This window comes from Coturnix japonica, chromosome 4 (assembly GCF_001577835.2).
Source record: "Coturnix japonica isolate 7356 chromosome 4, Coturnix japonica 2.1, whole genome shotgun sequence".
NCBI lineage: Eukaryota > Metazoa > Chordata > Aves > Galliformes > Phasianidae > Coturnix > Coturnix japonica.
This window is the reverse complement of record NC_029519.1, coordinates 79,245,021-79,260,084: the sequence shown is the minus strand read 5'-3', so window position 1 is coordinate 79,260,084 and position 15,064 is coordinate 79,245,021. Positions and strand designations below refer to the sequence as shown.

Sequence of the window (15,064 nt, the reverse complement as noted above, 5' to 3'; positions counted from 1 at the left end):
TTAAATATATAAGTAGTTTAGGTTATATCCAGTACCGTGGTTCTGGTTATGTAGTATATGTGTAGTATATTGAGAATTCCTTTGTGACTAGGAAGAATTTTTTTTGTCTTGGTCCCTTTTGTATTTCTGGTTAAAGCTTGTTACTGTAAGTTGCTTTCCATCAGTAAATTAATGCCCAGTCTTTACATGTGTATGAAAGACTCTTTATTTTCTTGAAAGAGGAAATAGAAAAATACATAAAGTAATAGAATTGGTCTTTGTACTTCATGATTTCTTTTTTCCTCTTAGACTCAAATCTTAAAATACTACTTATGTATTATATTCCAGAAATCTGTAGCTTAGATGTTCTTGTGAGATATGTGATTTGAATGTTAATCAAGGAGTCATTAATCTTCGCTTATGTTGTTCCCTTTCCATGTCAGGATTAGGCATTTCATTCTCTACCAGACTGTAAGTAATACTGAGTTATTTTTTGTTCTAAATTTGTTATATAGCCATGGAAAACATCATTTCAGTGGGCAGGTTAACCTCTTTGAGCTCAATTATAGCTGTGAATTGATGATGATAAAACAGCCCTAAATAGTGCTTAGAACAGTAGAACACGATGCTATCAAAAACAGCAACTGACTGTGCAACATAAACTGACTAAACTGACTGAACTGGAAAGACATAAAAGCTGTCTTCACCATTCATACTTTTAAAAGTATCTGTAGGTCTTGCTGCTTCCCTTTTTATGTTTTTTGGGCTCATATAGCCAATTTACTATTCTTTTAACTGTATGTTAATTAAGTTTTCTCCAAGACAAAATAAATTAAGTGGACCTTCAAGTCTTTTCTCCAACAATTGGAGCTTAATGTAGTAGAAACTGTCTTTATTTTGAAGCCACCTCTAACTTAAAAAACTCAGCTAGGGAATAAAAGTTAATCATCGCCATCTGAGTAATACTGTGTGTCACAATATTTACATCAGAATACAGGGAAAACTAAGGAATAGCAAAGACATTGTTTAATTTACTGGTGTGCACAAGATCTCATGCTGTTTTTAGCGTAAAACTTGACCTTTTTCACTGCATGTTTTACAACCATTTAAATTCAGGTCACAGAATTTCCTCATTCCCTTCTGAGCTGATGTCAGTTGTATGAAACCATAAAATTTCTCTATGCATAAGCCATCATTTTAGCTGGACTTGGTTGCAGTGTACTGAGGAACATATAAGATTAGTTTTCCAGTAGTTATTTACCTTGATGAATAGCCTTAATTGAATCAAATAGACTGGTAATGCTGAGCTAATACTTTTAAATGTCTTGTCTTGTACTATTAATATTACCTTGTCATGTATCCATTTGAGCAATTGGATGAATGTCTTGTGTTCATACTCCTGTCACATCTAATAAATGATTTTGTCAAGTCATTCTTTATAGCCTGTAGTGATGGATAGCAAAATTTGTGTTCTCCCGTGTATATAAAAATCATTAAGTATACCTTCCAACTTTGATGTGAGGGTGTTGTGAAACTCAGAATATATTTTTTTTAGAAGACAGTTGTGCCTATTTACAAGAGGTTAGGAATGTGTTACTGACTTCTATGAATAACAGAGAATATGAAAATAGCATTCATTTATTTATCAAACCTGTGATGGTCAGAATTCAGGATTTATTTTTTTTAACTGCTCAAAATATCTGCAGAAAGCCACATACAGTTACCATAGGATATCCATTTATTCATGCATTTTGAATCAAAATGCAATGTTGCTCCATATTTACAGTGGAAAGCCCAAAATAGTTGCTTAGCTGATTCTCTTACTGTGATTTTCTTTTATTGTCTTCTAATGTGCTATTTTAATACTGATGAAAATAGGTTGTCTGAGAATTTGTAGGGTTTCATGAGCCACATTCTTATAATTATAGAATCACAGAATTATTTGAGTTGGAAAGACAGTTAAAACTATTTAGTCCAACTCCAATGCAATGAACAGGGAAGTCTACAGCTGCATCAGAGTGCTCAGAGCCATTCCCCTCCTTACCTTGTTCGTCTCCAATGATGAGGCATCTACTGCATCTCTGGGCAATCTCTTCCACTGCTTCACCATCCTGAAGTGAAGAAACTTCTTCCTTATATGCAATCTAAATCTATTACAGCCATCTCCTCCTACCCCCATCAGGTCTTCTCAGTGCTTTCTCTTCCTCAGGCTGAACAGCCCCAGTTCTCTCAGTGTGTCCTTGTAGCGGAGTTGTTCCAACCCTTGGAGGATTTTTGTGGCCCTCCACTCTAACAGGTCCATATCTCTCCTTTACTGAGGACTCCGTGTGTGGGTGCAGTACTCCAAGTGAGGTCTAACCAGCATGGAACAGAGGGACAGGATCACTTCCCTTGCCCTGCTGGTCATGCATCTTTTAATGCAGCCCAGTATATGTTTGTCTTTCTGATCTGCAAGTGTGTACTTCTGACTCAAGCACTGCTTTCCATCCACCAGTAACCCCAGTTCTTTTTTGGCAGGGCTGTGCTCGACCCTTACATCCCCCAGCTTAGTAGGGGTTGTCATGATCCAGGTGTGACACCTGGCACTTGGCTTTGTGGAACACCATGAGGTTCTCCTGGGCCTACTGCTGGAGCCTGTCTAGGTCTACCTAGACAACATCTTATACCTAAGACATGCCAACCATACCACACACCATTGGAGTCATCTGCAAACTTGCTGAGGGTGCACTTGATCCCATTGCTAATGCCACTGAATTATCAGTTCTATAATACCATATTAATCTTGAGTAAAAAAATGACTTCTTTGTTCATCGTTCTTAAGCCTTTGAAGTATTGTTCTATAAAATATAAACAGAAAACAAGAATTTGTGCTCATTTAAGGTTTAAAGTAACTTTTCAGACAGTGAACTGAACATGGTGTTTTACTAAATCGTGTATTTAACTAGAGCAAAGAGATTGCCTGTAAGGATCTTCCCTGGAAATTGGATGGAGAACACCTGGGATTTTTTATTTATTTATTTTTAACGTTGTTTTCCTTTAGAAATACTACAGTCTGTCTTATTTCAGAATACTGGACTTCAAAATTCTAACTAAAAGTGAGGTATGGAATTTAGGAGGTTTTCTCAGTATGTGTTGGAAGATGGACATCTGTAGTGGGTGATTATTTAGACTTGAGAGTTACACTTTGTGGCAATATCTCTTCACGTGCATTGGCTGTAGATGAAGTTCTTGTAGAGAAGAACAAATATATGTAGTGATTTGAAATCTATAATCCATATGCAGCTTAAGTTTCATACTGCTATGCTTTTTGTTTATTTTCTGAAATATAACAGCTTGTGTATGCATATAATATTTTTATTTTTATTTTTGGCAATGCTTTTGTATGTTTTGAGTAATATTAATATAACATGTGTATTTGTGTTGGTATGATACCTGTGAAAACTATTCATAAATCAGGACCTTGTTGTATTAGATGCTAAGCAAATACACCAATACGCCAGAAGTAGGTGTTAATGTAATAACATTCACTTGCTACCTCTTCTTTTATTCAACACATGGAGGGGAGGAAAAGAGAGTAGATGATGATAATGTCATAGGTAGTGACCAACGCAATCCAGCTTCCTAGCTGTTGGCAAGCTTCTCATCCTTTTCATTCTTTTTCCCCCTCCTTCTTCTTTATGTATAATAGTCTTAGTCATTTTGTAGGTGGAAAAATACTTTTCAGGTGAAGTCTGAGATGAATTAACTTTTAATGGAAATTAAGGACTGCTATTCTTAATGCACTGATTGCTTTAACTGTAACTTAAGTAGAAGGAAAAACACATGGAAGCACATATATGCAAAGAACTTGCTTTGCTGCATGTTTTTATTGTACCACTATGGGATTTAATAGATATATTCCTGCTTAGATTTTTCTTTATTGAAATAGAGCTGTCAAGTGCTGCTGTCACACTCTAAATATATCATGTATTTATTATGCCTAATAATGTAGCAGTTTCCAATATGGTGTGGTGTTTAGGTGATACCTTGTCTAGTGAGAGCTTTCTACTCTGGACTGTAACATAGAAAAATTTACCTTGCCTGAACATTCATCTAACTAAAAATGAATGATTGAAGGAGACTTGTGGCTAACCACAGCTTCAGGGCAAAATGGCTCCCGGCTTGTTGTCTCTGAATTCAGATTGTTGGTTTTCTTTTTCACTTTTAACAACCCAATGGCAGAATAAAATATGCTGAAAATGTTTCTCATCCATACTCCTCTAAAGCAATTAAATTTTCAGGAAGAATTATTTAAGATTTCATCTTTCTACCTGTCTTTCAAATTTTAGTGAAGTTTGACATTAATTAGTAGTTATTAGCAAAGTAGAGAAGTCATTGGTGATATCATTTTTGCAGTAATATTGTCTCACAGATTTTTATGAAATAACAGGTGTTTAATCAGTGAAAACTTGCATGGAGGTTTTTTCCTTTAGAATAAATCATAGCATGCTTGCTAATCCTTCCTGGAAAGTCCTTAGTAAGGCTTTCTCTATACCTACTGGAGGTATTTGAAAGAGTACAAAGCACAAGGTGCATGCTAAAAGAAATACTAAGAATGATATTCAATGTAGGAATAAGAGGAGGCCTAGATACGTTCAGATGAATATTTTTAATGTTTTCTTGAAGTTAAGCTCCTTAAACCATATTTGACTTTTAAGTGAGCTGAACTTTTTTTTCCCCCCTTTTTTAAATAACTTTCAGCTTTCAGTTCTCATCAATTTGCAGTGTATTATGTGAGAAAGCACCATTGTCCCAGACAGAGCCACACAGCCCACTGAGGTTAGAGGCGTGAGTCAGCACGAATCTCAGGCCCTTTGCAGTTGGATAAAGTGTAGCTTGGAGGAAGGAAGAAAAAAAGTCTAAACTCCTGTACAATGCTGTGAGATGTTACAAAGCATTGCCAATGAATGCAGTTGGAGTGGATATTGATAATTCTCCTTTTATTTACTGCTCTGTTGTTCTTTTTGTTTGTTTCTTTTTTCATCACAGCTTCGGAAGGCAGTAATGGATCACATATCAGATTCATTCCTGGAGACCAATGTGCCATTGCTGGTTCTCATCGAGGCTGCCAAAAGCGGTAATGAGAAAGAAGTGAAGGAGTATGCACAGGTCTTCCGTGAGCATGCCAACAAGCTTGTTGAGGTAAGCAATCTCATTGATGCTGGTAGGCTTCCATGTTGTCCCTCTAATAGAAGCAAGGGTAACAACAATCCATCAGTTGAAGTCTCAGAGGAAGCAGTTATGTAGTACAGGCTTCAGGATTTTGGTTCAACTTTGTGATGGCATAGTAAATAGTTGGGTAAATGTCATAGAAGAGCACGTGCTATAATTTATTAGTTTATTGAATTAATTCGGCTCATTTAAAATGTGTTTCTGGTATTTTGTCAAAAAGTTGAGAGTGACAAGAAGTAATTTTTAGTTCAGCTAATTGGTAGCATAGAAGATTTCATTTCAAAGTACAAAGCCAAACAAGTGCTGCAGAGTATCTCCTACTGACCAATACTGCTTTTGGCTAGCAAGAGATAGTTGTGCCAAAGAAAAACAGGAGAAAGCCATATAGAGAAAGTATAATCTAATGTCATAATTATTCTTGGAATGTATGCTTAGTATTATGTGTTTTTGAGGAGACCTACTAAGTCAGAAGCAATAATTCCAAGGCTTTGTGGGTGATACTGAAATAGCTCAGTTCTACCACAGGGAGTATAAAACATCATGTTTGAAAGCTGGATGCTCAATGAGTAGACTTTTAAGAAAATGATAATGTTTGTTGCCGTGTGCCCTTTGAGAGTGTAAGAACTGTGAAAAATGCTTGTAATTTGTGAAGACGAAAGCAGTTCAGTGATTTGTTTGGTGTTATGTGGCATTATGAACTTCTCTGTACGAGCATAATTTTGAAGAATAGGTAGCAGCCGTGTAACATCCTATCTCGTGAGCTTTACTACGTGTTCTTAAACAGGAATGAAAAATTGTTATTAGGGAGCTACTAACTTGACGAATATTGAGCTATACTGTTGAAAGACTTTGATTCTTACTATAAGCTGTCCTAAATCACTGGTAGCCAAGCTCTTGAGAGGAGTAAGGGTTCGTTTTTTGCTCTTGACTGAATAAGATAGTTCTTTGACAAATGTGTGGGATGTTTTTGGTGGCAATAAATAGCTAGTCTGGAATATGCCCCTTACCAGTTTGAAGACCATGGAGCATGCTGCCAGTCTTGGATGGGCTGTCCTAAAATGCCGCTCTACCATATTGTCTGGATTTGATACCTTCTGACTTCTATCTGTTTAGGCTGATGAAAGATGTATAGCGTGGACAATATTTTCCTAGCAATAATGCTGTTGTAGCAGCTATGAAACAGTGAGTCACCTCCACTGGTGCAGATTTTTGACTGCAGTGTTTACGGTCTCGTTCACCACTGGTGAAAATGCACGGCTAATGGTGACGACCATTTTGAAAAAGAGTGTTCTGTAGCTGAGAATAGTGTTATTAATAAACTTTTATTATTCTGTTTGGTTGAACTTTCTAGGTTAAAGTCTTAGTTTGCTGGACCGTTTTTTGTTATAGCATTACCCATTAAATTATTGAATTCAACAGTAGTAAACACTGAGAGCCATGAAAGGAAGCTGTTTGCTTGCTTTCAAGAGGAGATGCTTTGACTTCTAACTAATAACTGTGTGAATTCATATTATAGGACCTTATAGCTGAAGCAGTGAGTCAAATCAGGCTTTCCATCTTTGCAAGAAGGATAGGGAGGAAAAAAAAAAAAAAGAAAAGCAAGTAGAATTCTACTAATTATTTCAGTGTTTTTCATTACTTAAATATTTTTATACAAGGTCAGACAGGACTTCACCAGTTAGCGAGGAGTTAAATTGAGTTCCATTATTCTTCCTTGAAGCTTACTTCCAACAATTCTATTGATACCATAAAAAGGAATTCTTATTGTTGGGATGTTTCAGTGCCAAGTTTGAAACTGCTAAAAAAAATATTTTGAAAGTAGGTTGTCCTACCAATTTTACACAAATTGTTCTTTATGAAGGGTTTTATGGAGTCTGTATGTATATCTATCAGTTTCATCTCATATAAGCTTAAAGATTTCCAGGGCTGTCCAAAACAATACAAGTTATGTACTAAGAACACTTGCTAGTGGAAGATCTGTGTTAGGCAATGGTTTATGGTGATTAAAGTTTGATATAGTGCAAGCAAATCAATAGCATCACAAGGTCGGATAATAGCTTGTAGCTGGTGAAACCTAACGACAGCATTTCTGTTCCTGTTTGGTTTATAGTGCTTTTGCCTGTTTGGCTCACAGGAATCTTTATTAACTTCCTCTTGCTCATGCAGCTGTCATTTTGAAAAGGATACTGGAATGACTTCAGGGAGTTGAGGGTTGTTGTTTTGTTTTGTTTGAAAGGTGTTGTTTTTTTGTCACTGTTTTTGTTTGTTTTGTTTTTCTTTTAAAATGTCAAGAACAAAAGGTAGTGTTTGAACTCTTTTGTAAGGTACAATGCAGTCTGCCCTTCATTTTCTAATAAGTGTATTTGTAGCTCCCTAGTTCAGGCTGATCATATGTTTTCTCATCATAAATATGGTAACAGGCTTGCACGCTCAAGACAGGAGGGAAAAATAACTGCTAGCATGGACAGCATAGAAAATGAGCATTTGGACCTGCTCATAGACCTTTGCTTACTTGATTTAGGAAGGAGTGGAGGCATGGAGTGGAAAGTGTAAAATTAAATTTTACTGTGGCGTTCAACAGTGTATTTAGTCTTGATTTACACCAGCAGTAACAACTAATATCTAACCCAAGGTTTGGTGTTTTTAGCTCTGGAAACACCTTTCAGAAGGGCACTCAGGGCATTTAATCCATAAGGAATGCAAAGCCAGGGTTTCTTGTGGGCAGCGTTCAGATTCTGGACTTGCAGGTGCAGTTATTATTTGGTGTGATATCAGTGCAGTACTGCAAGTTTGTGGAGCGGTGCAGTATCTCACTTTCAGAAGCTACTAGTGATCTTCATAAGGAGCACACAACATCTACAGCACATTGTTTTAAGTTCATGAACAGAACTGGAATATAGGGCAGACACAACCTAGAGTAAGAAGCCTAAGAAGAATAAAAAAATGGCTCATTATTTCTCAAACTTTAGTTCAAGGAACAAAGAGTCCTCCTACATGAGGTATTTCACAAATACTATCCCTACTTGAAGTTTTCTATTCTTTTTATTTAAGTGCATGTCACTGCACTGAGTATACAGCTAGCTGTTTGCTTCTGGTAATGAATAAAAAAGTGTCAATACCCTTTTTTAGCTTCTGTATCCGACTTCCATCATGAAAAATGTATACCTCTCTGGATTTGCTCTTAGAAACTGATGAGGTTTTATCCTGTTATTGTACTTGACATTAATTTAGTTAGATAAATAACATTTAGAAGATGACAAACCATGGTTCTAATCAAGGAATATAAAGAAGGTCATAGATAAGTTTTAATCCAAGCCCTTCAAGTTGAGAGATTTGCTTTGAAGTTGAAGCTGTGGGCTGCTTCTGTAACCTAGCGTTTTGTATGCTCATTTTAGTTTGAATTTCCATCTCAGGCCTTTCTTCCCCCCGTAGGCAACAGATGTTCTTAATTCCTGGTAAACATCATGAGTGTATTGAAGATTATTAAAACCACAAGTCCAATTATCTCAACTGAGTGTCTGAAAGGCTTGAAATTGATTGCGGTTATTTATTCTGGATGCCTGCTCCAGCCAGATCTAGGTAGTTCATCTCTTCACCTTGGATGCATATAGGTATTGAAGGCAAAATGAACTAGAAGCCTTTCAAGACAAAACTTTCTACTATGCTGCTACTAAACTCTTAAATAAAAACATTTAAAAAGCCAATGTCTCTATTTTTAACTTGTTAGCCTCTATATAAACTATATTTGTAGTCCACTGGGGGTTGTACCAATTTCCTCTTCCAGTTTCTAGATCAACACAGCAGAAGTCATCTTACAGAAAAAGTGATTCATAGAAATAATTGCTGTTCCAAGGCTCTCGTGTACCTGTCCCTGAAGAAGACAGGGTATTATAGGAATTAAACAATCTATGTCTAAACCTTCAAGATTGCTTTCATGCAGAAGTCATTTCTACCTTCAGGCAGTATGAATTTTGCTATGGAGCTTACAAAGTCGTCTGTAGCAGGAAGTATTTACAGAATCTTGCTGTGATCTGCAGGCTGCTCCATTAACACAAACATGGGTACAAGTCTCCAATTTGGGACTGGAGCAATTGTCTATAGCAAATGATGAAGACAATCCCTCAGCACCTGCCCTCAAACTTCCTGATAAAATCCAGACTCGCTTAAAAAGGAATAACTTTGCTGGAGAGCTGCTTTGTCAATATAGTTCAGTTTGCAAAATTTTCTAATAAACAAACAAGCAGGCTTCAAGCTGTGATACTGGTTGCGTTATCTCAATCATTTTCTATTAATTTTTCCGTTTGCTTTATTCTTAAATTGCTGAACTTATTTCATAGTGTAGCACTTCCATATATGCATAGCAAAGGGATCCAAGGGTAATTTTTGTTCATGGTTCTTACTGTGATATATAAAATAAGCATATGTTACATAAAGTAAGCAACCTGTGAGCAATGGTTGTTGTTGTTGTTTTTTCCTCTTCTCTCACTCCAGAAAGAGCAGAAAATTAAAAGACAGAAAAGGAATAGTAGATTTGTGAGGAATCTCCATGTCAAATAGAATACATCTCTGGCTTTGGGACTGTCCATATAAAGCCACTGTTAGTTCTGTTATCTGATTTCCAATAGGTCACTATTCATTACCAAATGGCTGAACAATTTCATTATGTTTTTACTTATTGGACATATGCACTTTTATGGAGAACTTTCTATAAATTAAAATGTACTTTCAAGTTCTAATACCTGTTTATATCTATCTTGTATACTCCAACCAAATAGCAAGCTATGTGATTTAAAATTAGGTAATAACACAAATAAGACCTCTTGGCATCTTTTTAATTGGCTGATTTAATATGGGATTAATGACAGTTCCTAATCAGTTGTTTGAATGTATGACCTTAGTACACTTTTGTCTAGAGTGGGTGTCATCCTCCAAATCTTCCACAGAAAGAGCTGCTTTGAAGTGATATCACACATAATCCTATTAGGGGAAGGGGTCCTTTGGAGCCTAAACTTTGGACTTAAAACAATTGCAGTAGAAGTGTTTTATTTTTATTTTTTGTTTTAGTTCCCATTGGGGTAGAGAAGGAATTAAGGAGAAGCTCTTTAATTACTCTCTCATCTCTGAGAGAAATAAAACTAGTTAGCAGAGTCAGTGCTGTCAGATTGTTAGTGTGAATCCATGGTGTCTTTGTGATGATATGGTGTTAAAGTCTTAACTGTGTGGCTACTCAGCCCGCTCTGTTTAGCTATAAGAAATCAGCACTGGGCAGGTATGTGGTGTACCTACCTTCAATTTGTTTTATGTTTTGTTTTGGGTTTTATTTTTTGATATATCTTTTCACAGGGCAAGAAATATGAAAGCCTCCTCACTTAGCAGCTGAGATTTATTACTAGCATTCGTGACTGAACAACCCATTAGTTTTCTGACAGTATAGAAAAAGTTCTCTTAACACAGAAAATGGGCTGTGATTGGAAGTGGGAAGTTCAGCAAGTGACAATAATCTTTGAGAGAGGTTGATAACAGAAGGTGCTATCTGCCTGTCCTTCTGATGGTTAGCAACATCACTTGCCTTCTATTTATTTGTGTCACAGCATGGTATTGCTTGTGACACTAGATTTTCTCTGTCATTGACCGTTGTTTCCAGCTGGAAGAAGGATGCATTAAAGCAAGTAGAGCTGTTTCTAAGAAGTATGTATCTTTCAACAAACATTAAGATGTATCTAGAAGAAGGGCAGCTAATTCCATATCTGACTTCTGTTGACTTTCTCATTTTTTACCCAATTCCAGTGTACCAAGGGCACTCAATAGGTTCTCAAGAAGAATCTGGAAGATGATTAATAGTCAGACCTCTCCTCCTACTGTCGGTCACCTGCAACTCTGCTGTCACATCTGTTATTCTTCTGCTAGCTAAGAAGGATAACCAAAATCAGCACTGCTTACAGCAAGTTGTTTTTTGGTTTTTTGTGTTTTTTTCTTATAATTATTCTACTCAGCATGGAACTTATTTTCCCTGATTGTTTCAAGATAAGGTACTGTTTGTGTTATTTACTATCCAGAATGACTTCCATTTATTTTATTCAATTCCTTCCAATGTAGTACTGTGTCCAGGCCTGGAGCTCCCAGCGCAGGAGTCACAGAATCATGGAATTGTTCAGGTTGGAAAAGACCTTAAAGATTATTGAGTCGAACCACGACCTAACCAAACTACCCTGACTCTTAACAACCTTCCACTAAATCATGTCCCTGAGCACTGCATCTGGATTCTCACTGTAAGCACCTTTCAGATACTAGAAGAGAACAATAAGGTCTCCCCTCAGCCTCCTTTTCCCCAGACTAAACAGCCCCAGTTCCTTCACTCTCTCCTCTCAGGGCATATTTTCCAAGCCCTTCACAAGCCTTGTTGCCCTTCTTTGGACCTTCTCCAGCACCTCAGTGTCCTTTCTGTACTGAAGTACCCAAAACTGAACACAGTACTCAAGGTGAGGCCTCGTCAGTGTTGAGTACAGGGGCAGGATGACTTCTGTAGTCCTGCTCAAAGGAAGAATGTGAAGTTCTTGGAGTAGGTCCAGAAGATGGCCACTAAAATGATCAGAGGTCTGGAGCACCTCTCCTATGAAGAAAGGTTGAGGGAGCTGGGCTTGTTTAGCTTGGAGAAGAGAGGGATCCGGGGAGACCTCATTGTGGCCTTCCAATACTTGAAGGAAGTGTAGAAGCAGGAGGGGGAACTGCTGTTTACAAGGGTAAAAGATAGTGATAGGACAAGTGAAAGTGGTTTTAAACTGAGACAGGATAGGCTTAGGTTGGATATTAGGAGGAATTTTTTCACTCAGAGCATGGTGACGCACTGGAACAGGTTGCCCAAGGAGGCTGTGGATGCCCCATCCTTGGAGGCATTCAAGGCCAGGCTGGATGTGGCTCTGGGCAGCCTCGTCTGGTGGTTGGCAACTCTGCCCATAACAGGGGGGTTCTGTTGATGATCATTGTGGTTCTTTTCTACCCACACCATTCTATCTATTATTCTGTTGCGTATTTCATACATCTTCCCCATTTCCAGGTTCTGACTGTGGAGATCCAAAGGTTAAGATTTTAAGGCAGGGCAAATGAGATACATGATGTTATTTACTCAGAAGTGATATTTTCTAGACAGCTCCACCCAGCCACGCTCACTTTCATTCATACTCATTTTCACATTCATACGCTCACATTTGATTTTTGAAAAGTGTATTAAATGTCTGTATTGATAAGCCCTAACCATAACTGCTACTTTTCCTAGTGTTTTAGAAAAAAAAGTAGTATTTTTATTCCTATATTTTCTTAGTTCTGTGTTTGAATTAATTTTAGAATTATGTCAGCAAATTATTTAGCATCTTTTTGTTATGATGTATTAATGTGACTATATTTTAACCAGTGGACGATACAAATTATGCTCTCAGGTTTCATTGTAAGAGAGTAGAGTTTAACCATAGCATCATAGAGTCATTTGAGTTGGAAGGGACCTTTAAAGGCCATCTGGCCCAATTCCCCTGCAGTGAACAAGGACACTTACAGCTCCATCACATGCTCAAAGCCCAATCCAGCCTGACTTTGAATGTCTCCAGAGGTGGGTAATCCAGCATATTCCTGGGCAAAAAAAAAGAAAGAAGAACACCTCTCTTAGACCATGAAATTGAGGACAGAAATAAGGGGATAAAAGGGGTCAAAGAGAAGGTTTGTATACAGGTTTAAATATGTTCATATTCCAAACTCATATCAAAATAGAAAGCACACCAACAGTTTACAGTATCGTTGCAAAAGGGAGTTGATCATCCCCACCTGAGCTTTTTTCAGCTTTCAGGACAGAAACAGAGGGGCTAGCACTTTTTAGGAATTGAGAACATTCAGTGCAAGCAGTAAGTGCTTCTGAGGAGACTGAAAGGAGCATTTGCAAGAAAATGAGTCATAAATAAAGGGCATTTTGTGATGCTCAAAAATCATAGGAGATTCACAGGGAAAAGGCATGTCAAAGGCCTGAAGACAAAACGACTTGATTAATGATGGGGCGTCTAGCTGAAATAGAAAAAGAAATTGTAATAAAAAAAAAATATAAATCTCACGACTTTTAGCAAAAGCCTTAGCAGCTTTGATTTATAAATAAATCAAAATGCAATCTCTCTATATAAGTCCAAATTTCAAATGTGGACCCTTAAGTAATACATGTATTAATCTAGAACAAAATATGTAAATGTGAAAATATTATCTCCAAACCTCAATGTCATACATTCACTGGACATTGTACAGGGCTGTCTGTGTTGCTTGAGCTTATGCAATGTGTAGGTCACAGTGTACCCTATCCTGTTATTTCCCTGTATTCCATTACAGGTTCTAACTAGCATAGGGATTATGTGTTAGATTATGTGCCCCAGTGGCGCAAGTGGTAGAAGTTCTGCTCTGCTACACAGGAGGCTCGAATTCCGGGGGGTTGGACTCGATGATCTCTAAGTTCTCTTCCAACCCGCATGAGACTATGATACTATGATGATGATATTATGGTGCTGTATGCATCCATGCTAGTACTGTATCTATCTAGTTGGTACTGCACATGTGTCAAAATAATTCACATTGCCAAAACATGAGTGATTTATTGGCTTTTTAAGTTACCATTACAAGGAGGATACACTGGGAAACTTGCAATAAGCTGTGTTTGAGTGCTCACAGTAGCACCCGGATCAATTTACCTTGAATTCATTAATACTTTGTTGTATTCAGTATTTAGGATGACTAAACTATGAATTAAATCTCCTTCATGCCAAGTTTTTATTGGAAACCTTTCAGTGATACTTGGAATAACTGATTAAATGTACACTAGCATTGCAGTGAATTTCCCTTAGTAGGAAAGTTTATTACTCCACCTGTAATTTAAATATTGATATTTCATGAATTCTAGCACTTATATTTTTTTCCACATTTTGTCTGTGCAACTGAAGATGCCTGTTGTTGTAATTCTGTTCTTGACATAGGTACTTAGATATAAGTTCATCCAACAACTTCTCAGACTTTCTGACTTTTCTTACCATTTAGTAGATGGAAGTAATACCTGTAAACATGTGTTTTTTGTCTTCAGTTGAATGAAAAGGTCATGTCACATCAATGCTTTTGTGTCCTTTTCTGGGATTTTCTGTTGTTTTGAGTAAGGAAATGCAGGTTTTGCCATTTTGGCGAACTGTTGTTACTGTGTTTCCCCACATACAATCCAAGTCTTTGATGGCCTGTGGTACTTTAAAATATGTTTCTGTGAAAATAAATTTTCAGGTAACTAGGAGAGACAGATGAACCATGCTTTTGTTTCCCTGAGGATAGTTGTTGTTTGGACAACTGTGCGTCTTTTACTGGAAGTTCTTTTCTATAGAAGCATATGAGGAAAATGTTAACAGAAATTGATGTTGCAATACTGTTGCTGAAACTCAAGTAGATATAGGACTAGGTATTTTTTAAGAGTTCAGTTATCATTACTACTACTTATTAACAATCCATGCATTATAAATAGGAAAATCCAACACTGCAGATAGATATGACTAGTAAACTATTGTTCATTATCTTCCCAGATTAAAACTTGAGCTTAGTGAGAACATATCTGATGTACTTCATTAGGTAAATACTACACTCATTCAGAAATTATCTAGATGTTGCTGAGTATAATGCTGTGATCTGAATAACAAGGTTTCTCAGCATTTGAAATGTTTTTTACAAATTAATTTGAAGATAGATTTCTGTACAAAATAAACCACAGACCTTACTTTACTGTTAGAATAACAATAGTGTGGATTCACTTCAGTAGAAAATTGAGTTCCCTTCCAAGCCCAGCCATTCTATGATTGCAAAGAGGAGTGACTTCATG

The 15,064-nt window shown here is 37.0% G+C and overlaps 1 protein-coding gene across 5 annotated transcripts in view; it reads left to right on the top strand.

The window, feature by feature from the left end:
• Positions 1 to 15,064, top strand: part of CTNNA2 (catenin alpha 2) — a 424,920-nt gene that overhangs the window by 330,985 nt on the left and 78,871 nt on the right. For all 5 annotated transcript variants that reach the window (XM_015862648.2, XM_015862647.2, XM_032444565.1 and 2 more), the window contains one exon: positions 5,008 to 5,160. In XM_015862648.2, the coding sequence (XP_015718134.1) occupies positions 5,008 to 5,160 (153 nt within the window). The remainder of the gene's footprint in view (positions 1 to 5,007; positions 5,161 to 15,064) is intronic.